The following is an 18,230-nucleotide window of genomic DNA, read 5'->3' on the forward strand; positions in this document are numbered from 1 at the left end:
AACATCATCGGTTCCTGAGGTTCGCATTCCTGGACAAACATTACCAGTTCGTGGCGCTTCCTTTCGGATTAGCCACTGCTCCAAGGATTTTCACAAAGGTACTAGGGTCCCTTCTAGCTGTGCTAAGACCAAGGGGCATTGCTGTAGTACCTTACTTGGACGACATTCTGATTCAAGCGTCGTCCCTTCCTCAAGCAAAGGCTCACACGGACATTGTCCTGGCCTTTCTCAGATCTCACGGATGGAAAGTGAACGTGGAAAAGAGTTCTCTATCTCCGTCAACAAGGGTTCCCTTCTTGGGAACAATAATAGACTCCTTAGAAATGAGGATTTTTCTGACAGAGGCCAGAAAAACAAAACTTCTAGACTCTTGTCGGATACTTCATTCCGTTCCTCTTCCTTCCATAGCTCAGTGCATGGAAGTGATCGGGTTGATGGTAGCGGCAATGGACATAGTTCCTTTTGCGCGCATTCATCTAAGACCATTACAACTGTGCATGCTCAGTCAGTGGAATGGGGACTATACAGACTTGTCTCCAAAGATACAAGTAAATCAGAGGACCAGAGACTCACTCCGTTGGTGGCTGTCCCTGGACAACCTGTCACGAGGGATGACATTCCGCAGACCAGAGTGGGTCATTGTCACGACCGACGCCAGTCTGATGGGCTGGGGCGCGGTCTGGGGATCCCTGAAAGCTCAGGGTCTTTGGTCTCGGGAAGAATCTCTTCTACCGATAAATATTCTGGAACTGAGAGCGATATTCAATGCTCTCAAGGCTTGGCCTCAGCTAGCGAGGGCCAAGTTCATACGGTTTCAATCAGACAACATGACAACTGTTGCGTACATCAACCATCAGGGGGGAACAAGGAGTTCCCTGGCGATGGAAGAAGTGACCAAAATCATTCTATGGGCGGAGTCTCACTCCTGCCACCTGTCTGCTATCCACATCCCAGGAGTGGAAAATTGGGAAGCGGATTTTCTGAGTCGTCAGACATTGCATCCGGGGGAGTGGGAACTCCATCCGGAAATCTTTGCCCAAGTCACTCAGCTGTGGGGCATTCCAGACATGGATCTGATGGCCTCTCGTCAGAACTTCAAAGTTCCTTGCTACGGGTCCAGATCCAGGGATCCCAAGGCGGCTCTAGTGGATGCACTAGTAGCACCTTGGACCTTCAAACTAGCTTATGTGTTCCCGCCGTTTCCTCTCATCCCCAGGCTGGTAGCCAGGATCAATCAGGAGAGGGCGTCGGTGATCTTGATAGCTCCTGCGTGGCCACGCAGGACTTGGTATGCAGATCTGGTGAATATGTCATCGGCTCCACCTTGGAAGCTACCTTTGAGACGAGACCTTCTTGTTCAGGGTCCGTTCGAACATCCGAATCTGGTTTCACTCCAGCTGACTGCTTGGAGATTGAACGCTTGATCTTATCGAAGCGAGGGTTCTCAGATTCTGTTATCGATACTCTTGTTCAGGCCAGAAAGCCTGTAACTAGAAAGATTTACCACAAAATTTGGAAAAAATATATCTGTTGGTGTGAATCTAAAGGATTCCCTTGGGACAAGGTTAAGATTCCTAGGATTCTATCCTTCCTTCAAGAAGGATTGGAAAAAGGATTATCTGCAAGTTCCCTGAAGGGACAGATTTCTGCCTTGTCTGTGTTACTTCACAAAAAGCTGGCCGCTGTGCCAGATGTTCAAGCCTTTGTTCAGGCTCTGGTTAGAATTAAGCCTGTTTACAAACCTTTGACTCCTCCTTGGAGTCTCAATTTAGTTCTTTCAGTTCTTCAGGGGGTTCCGTTTGAACCCTTACATTCCGTTGATATTAAGTTATTATCTTGGAAAGTTTTGTTTTTGGTTGCAATTTCTTCTGCTAGAAGAGTTTCAGAATTATCTGCTCTGCAGTGTTCTCCTCCTTATCTGGTGTTCCATGCAGATAAGGTGGTTTTACGTACTAAACCTGGTTTTCTTCCAAAAGTTGTTTCTAACAAAAACATTAACCAGGAGATTATCGTACCTTCTCTGTGTCCGAAACCAGTTTCAAAGAAGGAACGTTTGTTGCACAATTTGGATGTTGTTCGCGCTCTAAAATTCTATTTAGATGCTACAAAGGATTTTAGACAAACATCTTCCTTGTTTGTTGTTTATTCCGGTAAAAGGAGAGGTCAAAAAGCAACTTCTACCTCTCTCTCTTTTTGGATTAAAAGCATCATCAGATTGGCTTACGAGACTGCCGGACGGCAGCCTCCCGAAAGAATCACAGCTCATTCCACTAGGGCTGTGGCTTCCACATGGGCCTTCAAGAACGAGGCTTCTGTTGATCAGATATGTAGGGCAGCGACTTGGTCTTCACTGCACACTTTTACCAAATTTTACAAGTTTGATACTTTTGCTTCTTCTGAGGCTATTTTTGGGAGAAAGGTTTTGCAAGCCGTGGTGCCTTCCATTTAGGTGACCTGATTTGCTCCCTCCCTTCATCCGTGTCCTAAAGCTTTGGTATTGGTTCCCACAAGTAAGGATGACGCCGTGGACCGGACACACCTATGTTGGAGAAAACAGAATTTATGTTTACCTGATAAATTACTTTCTCCAACAGTGTGTCCGGTCCACGGCCCGCCCTGGTTTTTTTAATCAGGTCTGATAATTTATTTTCTTTAACTACAGTCACCACGGTACCATATGGTTTCTCCTATGCAAATATTCCTCCTTAACGTCGGTCGAATGACTGGGGTAGGCGGAGCCTAGGAGGGATCATGTGACCAGCTTTGCTGGGCTCTTTGCCATTTCCTGTTGGGGAAGAGAATATCCCACAAGTAAGGATGACGCCGTGGACCGGACACACCGTTGGAGAAAGTAATTTATCAGGTAAACATAAATTCTGTTTTTTGTAATTCAGTGAGCAATCAGACCCTAAAGCACAGATTAGCTTTGTTTGCTTCAAAATAGACTTGCTTGACTTAAAATGTAATTAATGAGTCCCAACTTTTAATTTTACAACGTGCTAACTTCTCACCATGTCTGTGGCATGCCAAGTTGATATTGTATAACCAATATTGTAAAACATGTATGCTTAAAAATAATGAAAGGAATAGGCAAATTGGCAATACCAGGAAAAACACTGAATTAATGAGACATGAAAAATTGTATGCTGTATTATCTAATTTGCTTTGTTCATTTGGTATGCTTTATTGGAAAGCATACTTAGGTAGGCTCAGGAAAAGCACTGTAATCCTGGGAGCTAGCTTCTGATTGGTGGCTGCACACATACTGCTGTATGCCTCCTGTTATTGGCTCACCTGATCTGTTCACCTTGCTCCCAGTAGTGCATTGCAGCTCTTTCAACAAAGGATACCAAGAGACTGGAGCAAATTTGATAATAGAATTAAATTAGAAAGTTGTTTAAAATTGTATTCTCTGTCAGAATCATTAAAGAAAAAAAATGGTTTTTAGGTCCCTTTTAAAGATCAGTAAATAAAAATAAATAAAAAATACATAACCTTTTATAAATAGCAATGTTATAGCACTAAAAGGCAACAATATAAAACACTGTTACCGATATTGTTGCAAGTACTACTGCCATGTAGTGCTCAAGACGTGCTTGCTCCTAAACCTTCTTAAAGGGACACGAAACACTTATATTTTCTTTCATGGTTCATAAAGAGCATGCGATTTTAAACAACTTTCCAATTACCTTCTATTATTTAATTTGCTTCCTTCTCTTATTAGCCTTTGCTGAAAGGTTTATCTAGGTAAGCTCAGGGGCAGCAAATAACCTAGGTTCTAGCTGCTGATTGGTGGCTGCATATATATACTGATTGTCATTGCCTCACTACATGTGTTCAGTTAGAAACCAGTAGTGCATTGCTGCTCCATCAACAAATGATACCAAAATAATTAAGCAAATTTGATAATAGAAGTAAACTGGAAAGTTGTTTAAAATTGTATGTCCTACCTGTCAGGGTACCTGTGAATAGCATTAAATAAGCTACATATGTATCAAATAAATGTTGACATTGGCAATCAAATGTTAGGTCACAAAGCCTCTGGGAAATTCTAAATACACATTATGAACACATCTATACTATACTATAACTTTGAAATTCATATGTAATTGGTGCTGTAAATTATATCATATGTTTTTATACACTCAGCAAGAGATATACGGATATGCAATTTTTTTATTAATATGGGATAATATTCCAATATAAATATAGATATGAAATTATACTGATTGCTGATCTCAAGGTATGTATGTGATATTAAGATAACTGAGATATTAGTTAGATCCATGCTGAAGGTATTGTGGTCCTTTTAAATCCTTTCATGGAAAATGTGATTTTAAAAGCATTTTAAAATATTACTAGAGATATGCTCATGTTAAGTCTCTATAAATACATGCTAAATTATATTAGATGGGATCTATGCGCTTACCAGAAAATGAATTAATATAAGAAAATAGTGAGTATATAAAATATACATTTGAACATATATAATAAGCTATATTTACTGTTGGCAATGTTGATGTTGACACTGCATTTCTGGTTGTCTGCTGCCACCTATAGTTCAAAAAATGGTATTGCAACCAAAAGCTATTTGGCTACTCAGGGAGGCGTTTCCCAAATAACCAATGATATATTCGGTTCGAAGGGCCTATCACAGACAAGCACCCGAGGGCCTATCAAACTCTTGTGGGAATGATTAAAAAAAGGAGGGGTTAATCTTGAATTAAAACACTAGACAAAGGGACAGACTCAAAGAAGCATAACTTTTAGAGAGAAAAATACACAGGTTTTGTGCCAAGTATATTCTCTGCCATTTTGGGACACTTTCTTGGACAAAGGAAGATAACAATTTTGAAGCCTGTATCCTTACAATAGTGGACTAAATTCTTCTTAGATGACCCACAAGAAATTCTGGAAGCTGAACACTTATTTGGTTATGTGGTAACGTATGGCTGCTCTGTAAATAATATTTAATCAAAAGTATTTTGTTGCTACAGTTAGATTGCAGCTGGTAATTTAAAGAGCACAATTGGTATTTTAAATTTATATCCATAGTCCTGTGTAGTTTTAACTAGTCACAATAATGCTAAATAATTTTACTTGCTAGAAAATATGTACTTCATATTTATAAATCAGTTTTACTATTGCGAAATCTCATATAACTGGTTATTGTAGTAAAATTTCTATGGTGTATTAAGTTTATTTGTAGTTCTGATATTTGAAGTGAACAAAGCTGGATAATTATAGACTGTGCTGGGATTCTCATGCGTGGTGTTTATTGTAAGTAAGGTTCATTTTAGAGAGATATTTTTATGATCTGTGGTATAGAATATTATAACGGAATAAACGTGTATAATTGATTCATAAGCTAGTCTCTAATATATTTCAATGTGTTTATAAATTTAACTAATCTCAAGAATTTAGGAATACATATTAATTTCAATTGTTTTGTATATACATTTTTAATTGAAGGTTATTTTAAAGAATAATAATAAATTATATTATAACCTGGTATATACCAACATACCTAAATCATGAAATCATTTTTGGGGGGTTTCATGTCCCTTTTAAGTATGCTTTTCAACAAAAGATACCAAAGGAACAAAGTAATTTGTAAATAGTACATTGGAAAGTTCTTAAACTTTTGTGATTCAGATAAAACATGCAATTTTGACTTTATTTTCCCTTTTATTAGATAGTAATTTGTTTAGATATTGGTTAATTTACAGAGTATTGTGGTAAACCCATACCTTTTTAATAAGTTAGTTACTATGAGAGAAACCATCGATGCCTCTATGTGAAGCCAAACTTGTGTGACGTGAAAATAAAATGTAACAATCTCAGCATAGGTTTATGCAGGACACCAATATGAACAATGTGCATATACCGGTGTATTGTGGGACATTTCTCCTTTCAGTCTAAACTTTGAGACTAGGAATGATGTCCCCAGACACTTTTTCGGCCCTTTGGATGGCTCTGCGTAGTTAACTTTAAACTCAAGTTCCATTTGTAAAGGACCACAAGGTGAACTTGAAATGTGTAGAAGAAAAAGTCAGGAATGTGGCAGGAATTACAAACTATGGCAACAGAGTCTTAAATTGACTTTCAGCAAAATAGTAAGGATATTTCTTTCATGTAATTAGCAAGAGTCCATGAGCAAGTGACGTATAAGATATACATTCCTACCAGGAGGGGCAAAGTTTCCCAAACCTCAAAATGCCTATAAATACACCCCTCACCACACCCACAAATCAGTTTTACAAACTTTGCCTCCTATGGAGGTGGTGAAGTAAGTTTGTGCTAGATTCTACGTTGATATGCGCTCCGCAGCAGGTTGGAGCCCGGTTTTCCTCTCAGCGTGCAGTGAATGTCAGAGGGTTGTGAGGAGAGTATTGCCTATTTGAATTCAATGATCTCCTTCTACGGGGTCTATTTCATAGGTTCTCTGTTATTGGTCGTAGAGATTCATCTCTTACCTCCCTTTTCAGATCGACGATATACTCTTATATATACCATTACCTCTACTGATTCTCGTTTCAGTACTGGTTTGGCTTTCTACTACATGTAGATGAGTGTCCTGGGGTAAGTAAGTCTTATTTTCTGTGACACTCTAAGCTATGGTTGGGCACTTTTATATAAAAGTTCTAAATATATGTATTCAAACATTTATTTGCCTTGACTCAGGATGTTCAACGTTCCTTATTTCAGACAGTCAGTTTCATATTTGGGATAATGCATATGAATAAATCAATTTTTTTCTTACCTTAAAATTTGATTTTTTTTTTTTTTCTTCCCTGTGGGCTGTTAGGCTCGCGGGGGCTGAAAATGCTTCATTTTATTGCGTCATTTTTGGCGCTGACTTTTTTGGCGCAAATTTTTTTTTTCTGTTTCCGGCGTCATACGTGTCGCCGGAAGTTGCGTCATTTTTTGACGTTTTTTTGGGCCAAGTGTCGGCGTTCCGGATACGGCATCATTTTTGGTGCCAAAAGCATTTAGGCGCCAAATAATGTGGGCGTCTTTTTTTGGCGCTAAAAAATATGGGCGTCACTATTGTCTCCACATTATTTAAGTCTCATTATTTATTGCTTCTGGTTGCTAGAAGCTTGTTCACTGGCATTTTTTCCCATTCCTGAAACTGTCATTTAAGGAATTTGATCAATTTTGCTTTATATGTTGTTTTTTCTATTACATATTGCAAGATGTCCCAGATTGACACTGAGTCAGAAGATACTTCTGGAAAAACGCTGCTTGGTGCTGGATCTACCAAAGTTAAGTGTATCTGCTGTAAACTTGTGGTATCTATTCCTCCAGCTGTTGTTTGTAATGAATGTCATGACAAACTTGTTAATGCAGATAATATTTCCTTTAGTAATGTTACATTACCTGTTGCTGTTCCATCAACATCTAATACTCAGTGTTCCTGTTAACATAAGAGATTTTGTTTCTAAATTCATTAAGAAGGCTATGTCTGTTATTCCTCCTTCTAGTAAACGTAAAAGGTCTTTTAAAACTTCTCATTTTTCAGATGAATTTTTAAATGAACATCATCATTCTGATTCTGATAATGGTTCCTCTGGTTCAGAGGATTCTGTCTCAGAGGTTGATGCTGATAAATCTTCATATTTATTCAAAATGGAATTTATTCGTTCTTTACTTAAAGAAGTCTTAATTGCATTAGAAATAGAGGATTCTGGTCCTCTTGATACTAAATCTAAACGTTTAAATAAGGTTTTTAAATCTCCTGTAGTTATTCCAGAAGTTTTTCCTGTCCCTGATGCTATTTCTGAAGTAATCTCCAGGGAATGGAATAATTTGGGTAATTCATTTACTCCTAAACGTTTTAAGCAATTATATCCTGTGCCATCTGACAGATTAGAATTTTGGGACAAAATCCCTAAAGTTGATGGGGCTGTCTCTACTCTTGCTAAACGTACTACTATTCCTACGGCAGATAGTACTTCCTTTAAGGATCCTTTAGATAGGAAGATTGAATCCTTTCTAAGAAAAGCTTACTTATGTTCAGGTAATCTTCTTAGACCTGCTATATCTTTAGCGGATGTTGCTGCAGCTTCAACGTTTTGGTTAGAAGCTTTAGCGCAACAAGTAACAGATCATAATTCTCATAGCATTGTTAATCTTCTTCAACATGCTAATAATTTTATTTGTGATGCTATCTTTGATATCATTAGGGTTGATGTCAGGTATATGTCTCTAGCTATTTTAGCTAGAAGAGCTTTATGGCTTAAAACTTGGAATGCTGATATGTCTTCTAAGTCAACTTTGCTTTCCCTTTCTTTCCAGGGTAATAAATTATTTGGTTCTCAGTTGGATTCTATTATCTCAACTGTTACTGGAGGGAAAGGAACTTTTTTACCACAGGATAAAAAATCGAAAGGTAAATTTAGATCTAATAATCGTTTTCGTTCCTTTCGTCACAATAAGGAACAAAAGCCTGATCCTTCACCCACAGGAGCGGTATCAGTTTGGAAACCATCTCCAGTCTGGAATAAATCCAAGCCTTTTAGAAAACCAAAGCCAGCTCCCAAGTCCACATGAAGGTGCGGCCCTCATTCCAGCCCAGCTGGTAGGGGGCAGATTACGATTTTTCAAAGAAATTTGGATCAATTCAATTCACAATCTTTGGATTCAAAACATTGTTTCAGAAGGGTACAGAATTGGCTTCAAGATAAGGCCTCCTGCAAAGAGATTTTTTCTTTCCCGTGTCCCAGTAAATCCAGCGAAGGCTCAAGCATTTCTGAAATGTGTTTCAGATCTAGAGTTGGCTGGAGTAATTATGCCAGTTCCAGTTCTGGAACAGGGGCGGGGTTTTATTCAAATCTCTTCATTGTACCAAAGAAGAATTCCTTCAGACCAGTTCTGGATCTAAAAATATTGAATCGTTATGTAAGGATACCAACATTCAAAATGGTAACTATAAGGACTATCCTGCCTTTTGTTCAGCAAGGGCATTATATGTCCACAATAGATTTACAGGATGCATATCTGCATATTCCGATTCATCCAGATCACTATCAGTTTCTGAGATTCTCTTTCCTAGACAAGCATTACCAGTTTGTGGCTCTGCCGTTTGGCCTAGCAACAGCTCCAAGAATTTTTACAAAGGTTCTCGGTGCCCTTCTGTCTGTAATCAGAGAACAGGGTATTGTGGTATTTCCTTATTTGGACGATATCTTGGTACTTGCTCAGTCTTCACATTTAGCAGAATCTCATACGAATCGACTTGTGTTGTTTCTTAAAGATCATGGTTGGAGGATCAATTTACCGAAAAGTTCATTGATTCCTCAGACAAGGGTAACCTTTTTAGGTTTCCAGATAGATTCAGCGTCCATGACTCTGTCTCTGACAGACAAAAGACGTCTAAAATTGATTACAGCTTGTCAAAACCTTCAATCACAATCATTCCCTTCGGTAGCCTTATGCATGGAAATTCTAGGTCTTATGACTGCTGCATCGGACGCGATCCCCTTTGCTCGTTTTCACATGCGACCTCTTCAGCTCTGTATGCTGAACCAGTGGTGCAGGGATTACACAAAGATATCTCAAGTAATATATTTAAAACCGATTGTACGACACTCTCTGACGTGGTGGACAGATCACCATCGTTTAGTTCAGGGGGCTTCTTTTGTTCTTCCGACCTGGACTGTAATTTCAACAGATGCAAGTCTGACAGGTTGGGGAGCTGTTTGGGGGTCTCTGACAGCACAAGGGGTTTGGGAATCTCAGGAGGTGAGATTACCAATCAATATTTTGGAACTCCGTGCAATTTTCAGAGCTCTTCAGTCATGGCCTCTTCTAAAGAGAGAATCGTTCATTTGTTTTCAGACAGACAATGTCACAACTGTGGCATACATCAATCATCAAGGAGGGACTTGCAGTCCTCTGGCTATGAAAGAAGTATCTCGGATACTGGTATGGGCGGAATCCAGCTCCTGTCTAGTTTCTGCGGGTTAATATCCCAGGTATAGACAATTGGGAAGCGGATTATCTCAGTCGCCAAACGTTACATCCAGGCGAATGGTCTCTTCACCCAGAGGTATTTCTTCAGATTGTTCAAATGTGGGGACTTCCAGAAATAGATCTGATGGCTTCTCATCTAAAAAAGAAACTTCCCAGGTATCTGTCCAGATCCAGGGATCCTCAAGCGGAAGCAGTGGATGCATTGTCACTTCCTTGGAAGTATCATCCTGCCTATATCTTTCCGCCTCTAGTTCTTCTTCCAAGAGTAATCTCCAAGATTCTGAAGGAATGCTCGTTTGTTCTGCTGGTGGCTCCAGCATGGCCTCACAGGTTTTGGTATGCGGATCTTGTCCGGATGGCCACTTGCCAACCGTGGACTCTTCCGTTAAGACCAGACCTCCTGTCGCAAGGTCCTTTTTTCCATCAGGATCTCAAATCCTTAAATTTAAAGGTATGGAGATTGAACGCTTGATTCTTAGTCAAAGAGGTTTCTCTGACTCTGTGATTAATACTATGTTACAGGCTCGTAAATCTGTATCTAGGAAGATATATTATAGAGTTTGGAAGACTTACATTTCTTGGTGTCTTTCTCATCATTTTTCCTGGCATTCTTTTAGAATTCCAAGAATTTTACAGTTTCTTCAGGATGGTTTGGATAAAGGTTTGCCTGCAAGTTCCTTGAAAGGACAAATCTCTGCTCTTTCTGTTCTTTTTCACAGAAAGATTGCTAATCTTCCTGATATTCATTGTTTTGTACAAGCTTTGGTTCGTATACAACTTGTCATTAAGTCGATTTCTCCTCCTTGGAGTTTGAATTTGGTTCTGGGGGCTCTTCAAGCTCCTCCGTTTGAACCTATGCATTCATTGGACATTAAATTACTTTCTTGGAAAGTTTTGTTTCTTTTGGCCATCTCTTCTGCTAGAAGAGTTTCTGAATTATCGGCTCTTTCTTGTGAGTCTCCTTTTCTGATTTTTCATCAGGATAAGGCGGTGTTGCGAACTTCTTTCAAATTTTTACCTAAGGTTGTGAATTCTAACAACATTAGTAGAGAAATTGTGGTTCCTTCATTATGTCCTAATCCTAAGAATTCTAAGGAGAAATCATTGCATTCTTTGGATGTAGTTAGAGCTTTGAAATATTATGTTGAAGCTACTAAGAATTTCCGAAAGACTTCTAGTCTATTTGTTATCTTTTCCGGTTCTAGGAAAGGTCAGAAGGCCTCTGCCATTTCTCTGGCATCTTGGTTAAAATCTTTAATTCATCATGCCTATGTCGAGTCGGGTAAAACTCCGCCTCAAAGGATTACAGCTCATTCTACTAGGTCAGTTTCTACTTCCTGGGTGTTTAGGAATGAAGCTTCGGTCGATCAGATTTGCAAAGCAGCAACTTGGTCTTCTTTGCATACTTTTACTAAATTCTACCATTTTATGTGGTTTCTTCTTCTGAAGCAGTTTTTGGTAGAAAAGTACTTCAGGCGGCTGTTTCAGTTTGATTCTTCTGCTTATAATTTCAGTTTTTTTCATTATAAGATTTAAACTTTAATTTGGGTGTGGATTATTTTCAGCGGAATTGGCTGTCTTTATTTTATCCCTCCCTCTCTAGTGACTCTTGCGTGGAAGATCCACATCTTGGGTAGTCATTATCCCATACGTCACTAGCTCATGGACTCTTGCTAATTACATGAAAGAAAACCCAATTTATGTAAGAACTTACCTGATAAATTCATTTCTTTCATATTAGCAAGAGTCCATGAGGCCCACCCTTTTTGTGGTGGTTATGATTTTTTTGTATAAAGCACAATTATTCCAATTCCTTATTTTTTATGCTTTCGCACTTTTTTCTTATCACCCCACTTCTTGGCTATGCGTTAAACTGATTTCCGGGTGTGGTGAGGGGTGTATTTATAGGCATTTTGAGGTTTGGGAAACTTTGCCCCTCCTGGTAGGAATGTATATCCCATACGTCATTAGCTCATGGACTCTTGCTAATATGAAAGAAATGAATTTATCAGGTAAGTTCTTACATAAATTATGTTTTTAGTTCAGTTCTGCTTCTAAATTATTCTTTTTCGACTATAGAATCCATCATACATAGGAATACCCCAGATTTTATGGGGTTATCTCTGTTTATAGCAAGGCAAATCGTTCTCATACCACACCTTACTTATCTGACCTAGAGCAAAGTATTTAAAATATCTACATATCTTGGTAAAATAAACCTTTAGCGCTATACCCAATCCATAAACATTTTAACTATCAGTCCTTCAGTCTATCCGTGATTTACCCAGATAACTGGGGCCAGATGCTGTCGATGTTTATAAATTATAAAATGTTGTTGTGTAATATTCTGAATGTTTTTAAAAGCTTTGTAAGGATTCCTGAAAGAAAAACATGCTGATTTTAATGACTTGTTTAAAGCTATTCAATCCTTTTGTATACAATCTAATTTTTTAATTCCGTGAATTATATTTGTTTTCATCTGGCAGCACAGATTATATTATTAAAGGGATTTAAACTATATGTTTAAAAAAACTCAGCATTAAATTATTTTTAATAGAAACCATTGCAATGTGTATTATTTATCATTTTAAAAGGATTTTACCTTTTATTATTTTTTTAACTTAATATGTGCAGGAAGGCAAATAAAGCTTGATGTCATAAGTCTTCTAGAGCAGAGTAATCAGCATATTAGCTCCCTTTATGTCACTATAGGTAGTGGCTACACTGAGAATTTCTAAGTGCTCGCTTTGCAAAAAAACAATTAAGTTGTTTCTGTTTGTTTACTTTGATTTACACTTATTTATTATATATATATATATATATATATATATATATATATATATATATATATATATATACATATATACACACTACACACACACTAAAAGAGCACTGTCTATATCCCTTTTAATCTCTAACTCCTATAGGATGCTGCTATCAAATATAAACCAGGGCCAATCCGTTTACGTCTGCCATCTAGTGTCATTTTAAATGCATTGCATGGCCAGAATTTAACTTTTTTAACAGATCTGTTTACAATAGCGTTGTTTAGTTAAAATAAAACTCGCTTTTCTTTTTGTTATTTACATAGTTTATGGCATTTTTTTTCCTGGTATGTATAAAAAATACAGCCTTTACAATGTTTCTATTTACTATTTGCTTCTTTCTATACATTTTCACAGGTGTGTATACTCCAGAACCTCTCTCTAATTTCTGGTGGGCTATCTTAGCGACTGGGCTTATGTTTTTCTACCACTTCACCTTCCTTCAAATTCTTGGACTTGTGAGTATCGTGCCTTGTTGGATTAAAGGATCATTAAATATAGTATAATTGCATACTCAATAAATACATAATAAAAAGACAAAGCAAAAGCACTGTCTGAATATTAGATTATTTTTTTTTGACTAATTTAAAAAATAGTTTAATTTTTTTCCCCCCATGCATCATGTGACAGCCATCAGCGGATCACAAAATGCATATACGTATTACACTGTAAACTCTTGCACATGCTCAGTAGCAGCTGGATCCTCAGAAAGTGAGCTTTTTAAAAATATTGTGCACATTTTGATAATGGAAGTGAATTGTATAGTTGTTTAAAATTGCATCCTCTGCCTGAATCATGAAAGTTTAATTTTGACTTTAGTGTTCCTTTAATTTTGACAGAGAGGTCTCTCATTACAACCTCCTGATGCATTTATTAGATCCATCTCTTTCTGCTTTGAAAGTTTTGCAAATAAAGACTTCAGAACATATAAAGCTGTATATGACTATATGTCTGTTTTCATAATAAATTAGGATATGGAAAGCTTTTACATTTTTAAACATAGTTTGGTACCAAAACACATCACAAAAAATGCTTAGTTACATTGTCCCCTTTAGCGTAAAAAATGTGCAGTGCTTTTCCAACAATCAAAAATTGCTGCTTATGTCAGAAGCTTATTTTATAAAGTAGGAAGATCTATATTTCTTTCCTAAGATATTGTAAGTCCACGGAATCAGGAGGAGGCAAAGAGCACCACAGCAAAGCTGCTATATATGTCACTTCCCTTACCCATAACCCCCAGTCATTCTCTTTGCCTGCGGTGCAAGGAGGAGGTGAAGTTTGTTGGTGTCTGATTATTTTTATTCAATCAAGAGTTTATTATTTTGAAAGCAGAGTAGGTTTGCTCTGATCTTCCCTCTCAAGAGGGGGTCTAGCCATACTCCACGTTAGTCTCTTCAGTAGGGCAGTTGCTCGGTGGGCCTTGCTGCGTTTTCCTAGCATGTTGCTGCCCTGGTATAGAAAGCCTGAATAGGTTTACTCTGTCTTTCTTTTCTTTCACAGGTCTCTGTGAGGAGTCCTCCTCCTGGACAGCTGGATGTGCAGGTAAGTGCCCTTTTGTCTTCTGGAGGAGGCTGGCACTGATGGGGTTAATTTGAAATGAAGAATCCTATCTGGGTTAAAGCTGCAGTTAAATATGGGACACAAAGATCCTTATATAGGATATTTCTGGCAGAGGCAGGCACTGTTTGCATGTGATGGAGACTTAGAGAATTATCTCTTTTTATTGAATGAAAGCGGTGTATTTTCTTATATTATTCAGCTACATCATTCCACTAAGCTAAATTTGCTAATACAGGTATTAGCGGTGGTTATTAGGAGCGGGCCTTTTCTGGCAGCGTCTTCCTATGGGGCTAGCTTGATATTTGTCTCTGTTTCTTTAGGGGATTGTTTGGTGTTTCTAGAGATAGAAGCAGTCAATAGAGGGAGCGGTTTTCCTTTTTGGGATACCTTTGAACTTTGTGTGGGTATTACGGTTAGTTTTGTTGTTGACTCCAATACAGCATATTGCCTTTCATTTTGCGGCTGGACGCAATGTTAAACAATCTGCTTTTGTAATCTCCGTGCTGCTCTCATGGCCTCGCCTCCTCCTTAGTGCAGGACGGAGCACCACCATTTTAGGCTCATTCAGGTACATTGCTGTAACTCCGCCTCATTCACAACCAGCCAGGCTGAGAGCGGAGCGGAGTTCTGCTGCATGAATTGTAGCAGTTTTTTTCCGTGCAATGCCCGCCATGAGTTAGAATAGTGTGTCTGCATATATTGACCACTGTTGTGGGCTAACGTTTTTAAGTTTAGCTGAAGGGATGCATATGTATTATTTAGTTAAGGTGTAACTCATGTTCTCATTCCTTTCTGGGTCACAATTAAGAGTCTTTTTCTTAAAGACAGCCAAGTAAAATGTATATGTATACATTTAATGTACAGTGTGACTTAATGTTCTGAATGTTATTGTACAGTGTTACTTACTGTACAGTATTACTTAAAGTACAGAATTTTTCTTAATGTTCAGTGTATATGTATCTTCCCCTTTTAAATTAAGAATTTTATTCTTAAATTCAGATTGTTTTTTTCTATGCTCCTCTGAATTTCATGGTAACTTATATTAAGTTTTTTATGTAAACTATATATCAAGCTCTCGGAGTCGTATGTCTCCTAGGATGATACGGTTTCGGCTATGCTGCAGTTTTTTCCTTCATGTCCCAAGCCTATATGGTGTCACATGCAGTGCCCTGCGGTTCCTTAATCCTCCTGGAGGAGGGTATTTGCCTGTAGATTTTCTGCTCAGGTATTCTCTCAATATCTGTGGTGTTATCTGCCTTTCTTTCCTTTCAGGGAAAGTGAAAAAGGATATTTTAAATATTCAGATAGTAAGGTTTCTGCTAAATATGTTGCTATCCCTCATAAGTCTGATGCCATGCAGTCGCTAGGAGCTTCTGAGGGTGGTATGTTATATTTGGACAGTAAATTCCTTCGTCTGATGCTGTACCCTTCAGATTTAAGCTTGAACACCTTTGTGTATGGTAAGGAGGTTTTTTGTTAACTTGGGGTGACTCAGATAGGTATTTCGTTGTCAACCCTAGGACTCTAGTGAATTTTATAAATACTAAGATTCCTCTGTGGAAGTTTTTTCCTGTTCCAGACCGTGCTAGGTCAGGGATTTCTTTTTCCCCCAACTCCTGTTTAAAAAAAATTAAAAATATTTCCTGTTGTCTCCATTTAAATATCAGGGCACATGGTGCCTAAGGTAGTAGGGTATTTCTACTCTGGCTAAGAGAACTACGATTCCTAGAGAGGATAGCTGTTCTTTTCAGGATCAATGGACTAGGCTGGTGACTTACATGGAAGTTTGTATTGCTACTGTGTCAAGTGCGGCATCTTTTTGGTACAATGCCTTTTCTATTTCCATTTAGGTAGAGATTCCTTTGGAGCAGCTCCAGTACATAATTTAGGCTCTTAGATTAGCCAGTTGTTTATTTCTGATGCTACCTAACACAAGACATCTGGCTTTGCTGTTCTAGTCTGCGGGGCATTATTGTCAGTGAATTTTCCTCCAATTTTCTGGTGCATCCGTACAAAGGTAAGATCTTGTTTTTGGTCCTGATCTGGCAGGAATAGTTCTGATATAAAGGATTTTGCCCCCATTCCGGAATTGGTCCCAGTGGGGGTTGATTCTCTGTTTGTTTTCAGACGTAGATACGAGATGTTCCAGATAGTCTGTGGACATTGTGCTTCAGAGTTACTACTTTGTAATTATTCCTTCCCTGCCTGAGGCATGTTTTCTTCTCTCTCTTTTATTTATGGGTGCATTTAGGATTTCTCTTCCCTGTGGGTGATGGTTCCTGTAAGAGTACAGGGCCTAGGATTTTATCATTACTGTTGGAGGTTCCCGAAAAGGAGGGAATTTGTGCCCTATAGTGGTCCAAAAATGTCTAAACAGGTTGTCTCAGGGTTCCGTTCTTCGAATGGAATCCAGTGAACTTAGAGGGTCAGTTTATAGTGATTTTAGTCCTGGAATATGCGTAATTTCAAGTTCCTGAGGTTTGCCTTTCTGGCTGCTCTGCTAAATTCCCTGGCGGTTCCTTGGGATTTTAATGGTTCCTGCATAGTCTCGCAGGATTGGGTTTTCATCTAGCGGAGATGTATTTATTCCACCTTGGTGGTTGTTCCTGAGGCAGGTCCTTCTGATTTAAGGTCCATTCTTTCATCCTACTTTTTGTTTTCTTTGAAGCTTTTAGCTTGGAGATTGCATGCTTAGTTCTGTCTAAGCGTGTTTTTTCTGAATCGGTCATTGAGATCATGGTTTAGGCTCGCAAGTCTGTTACTGGTAAATTTTACCATAAAGTATGGCGTAAATTTCCTGATTGGTGTGAATCTATGGGATTCCTAGGGGTTTTGCCCTTCTCTGGGACGTTCTGAAGGACATTTTGTCAGTCAGTTCTCTGAAGGGTCAGATTTCTGCGTTATATTTTTTTATACAAGTGTCTGGCAGATGTGCCAGACGTGTAACCGTTTTGTCAGATCCTGGTTTAGTATCAGGCCTGTGTTTAAGTCTGTTGCTCCTCCTGGAGTTTTTAACCTTGTTTTTTAAGGTTTGGCAATAGGCTCAGTTTGAGCCGTAGCATTCCATAAATTTAAAAAAAAATTCTTGGAATGTTTTCTTTTTTATTATATCTTCTGTTTGGAGATTTAGGTACTCTCAGCTTTGCAGTGTGATTCACTTTCTTTTATTTTGGATAAGGATGTTTGGGAATCGTTCCCTCTCTGTGTCCTCATTCTTATCTTTTGAGGTACGTGTGTGCACAATTTGGACGTTGTGCGGGTTTCTGTTTGTTTTCTCTGTAATAGAAAACTACTGCTACTTTTTTTTCTGTTTGAGAAGTTTACTTTGTTTGATTTTCAGACTGCAGGGCTGCAGTTTCCTGAGGGAGTTATGGCTCATTATTAGAGGGCTGTCTCTACTTTTTGGGCTTTTAAAATGAAGCTTCTGTGGAACAGATTTGCAAGTCTGTTACTTTCTTTTTCTTTGCTTTTTTTCCAAATTTGATACTTTGTCTTGGTTGAGGCTTCTTTTGGGATATAGGTTTTTCAAGCAGTGGTGCCTTCTGTTTAGGTTACCTGTCTTGTCCCTCCCTAATCATCTGTGTCCTTTAGCTTGGGTATTGGTTCCCACTAGTAATTGATGATTCCGTGTACTCACCATATCTTAGGAAAGAAAACATAATTTATGCTTACCTGATAAATGTATTTATTTCCAGATATGGTGAGTCCATGGCCCACCCTTTATTTTAAGACCGTTATTTTTAACTACTACCTCAGGCACCTCTACACCTTTGTGTTATCTTTTTCCATTTCCCTTTGGCTGAATGACTGGGGGTTATGGGTAAGGGAAGTGACATATATAGCATATTTGCTGTGGTGCTCTTTGCC

At 38.4% G+C, this 18,230-nt stretch overlaps 1 protein-coding gene across 1 annotated transcript in view; it reads left to right on the forward strand.

The window, feature by feature from the left end:
* TMEM164 (transmembrane protein 164) overlaps positions 1 to 18,230 on the forward strand; it is a 217,163-nt gene that overhangs the window by 143,779 nt on the left and 55,154 nt on the right. Inside the window, exon 5 of the mRNA XM_053699303.1 lies at positions 13,161 to 13,261. Coding sequence (XP_053555278.1) covers positions 13,161 to 13,261 — 101 coding nt within the window. The remainder of the gene's footprint in view (positions 1 to 13,160; positions 13,262 to 18,230) is intronic.

The sequence above is a fragment of the Bombina bombina genome, chromosome 1, assembly GCF_027579735.1.
Source record: "Bombina bombina isolate aBomBom1 chromosome 1, aBomBom1.pri, whole genome shotgun sequence".
NCBI classification, from domain to species: domain Eukaryota; kingdom Metazoa; phylum Chordata; class Amphibia; order Anura; family Bombinatoridae; genus Bombina; species Bombina bombina.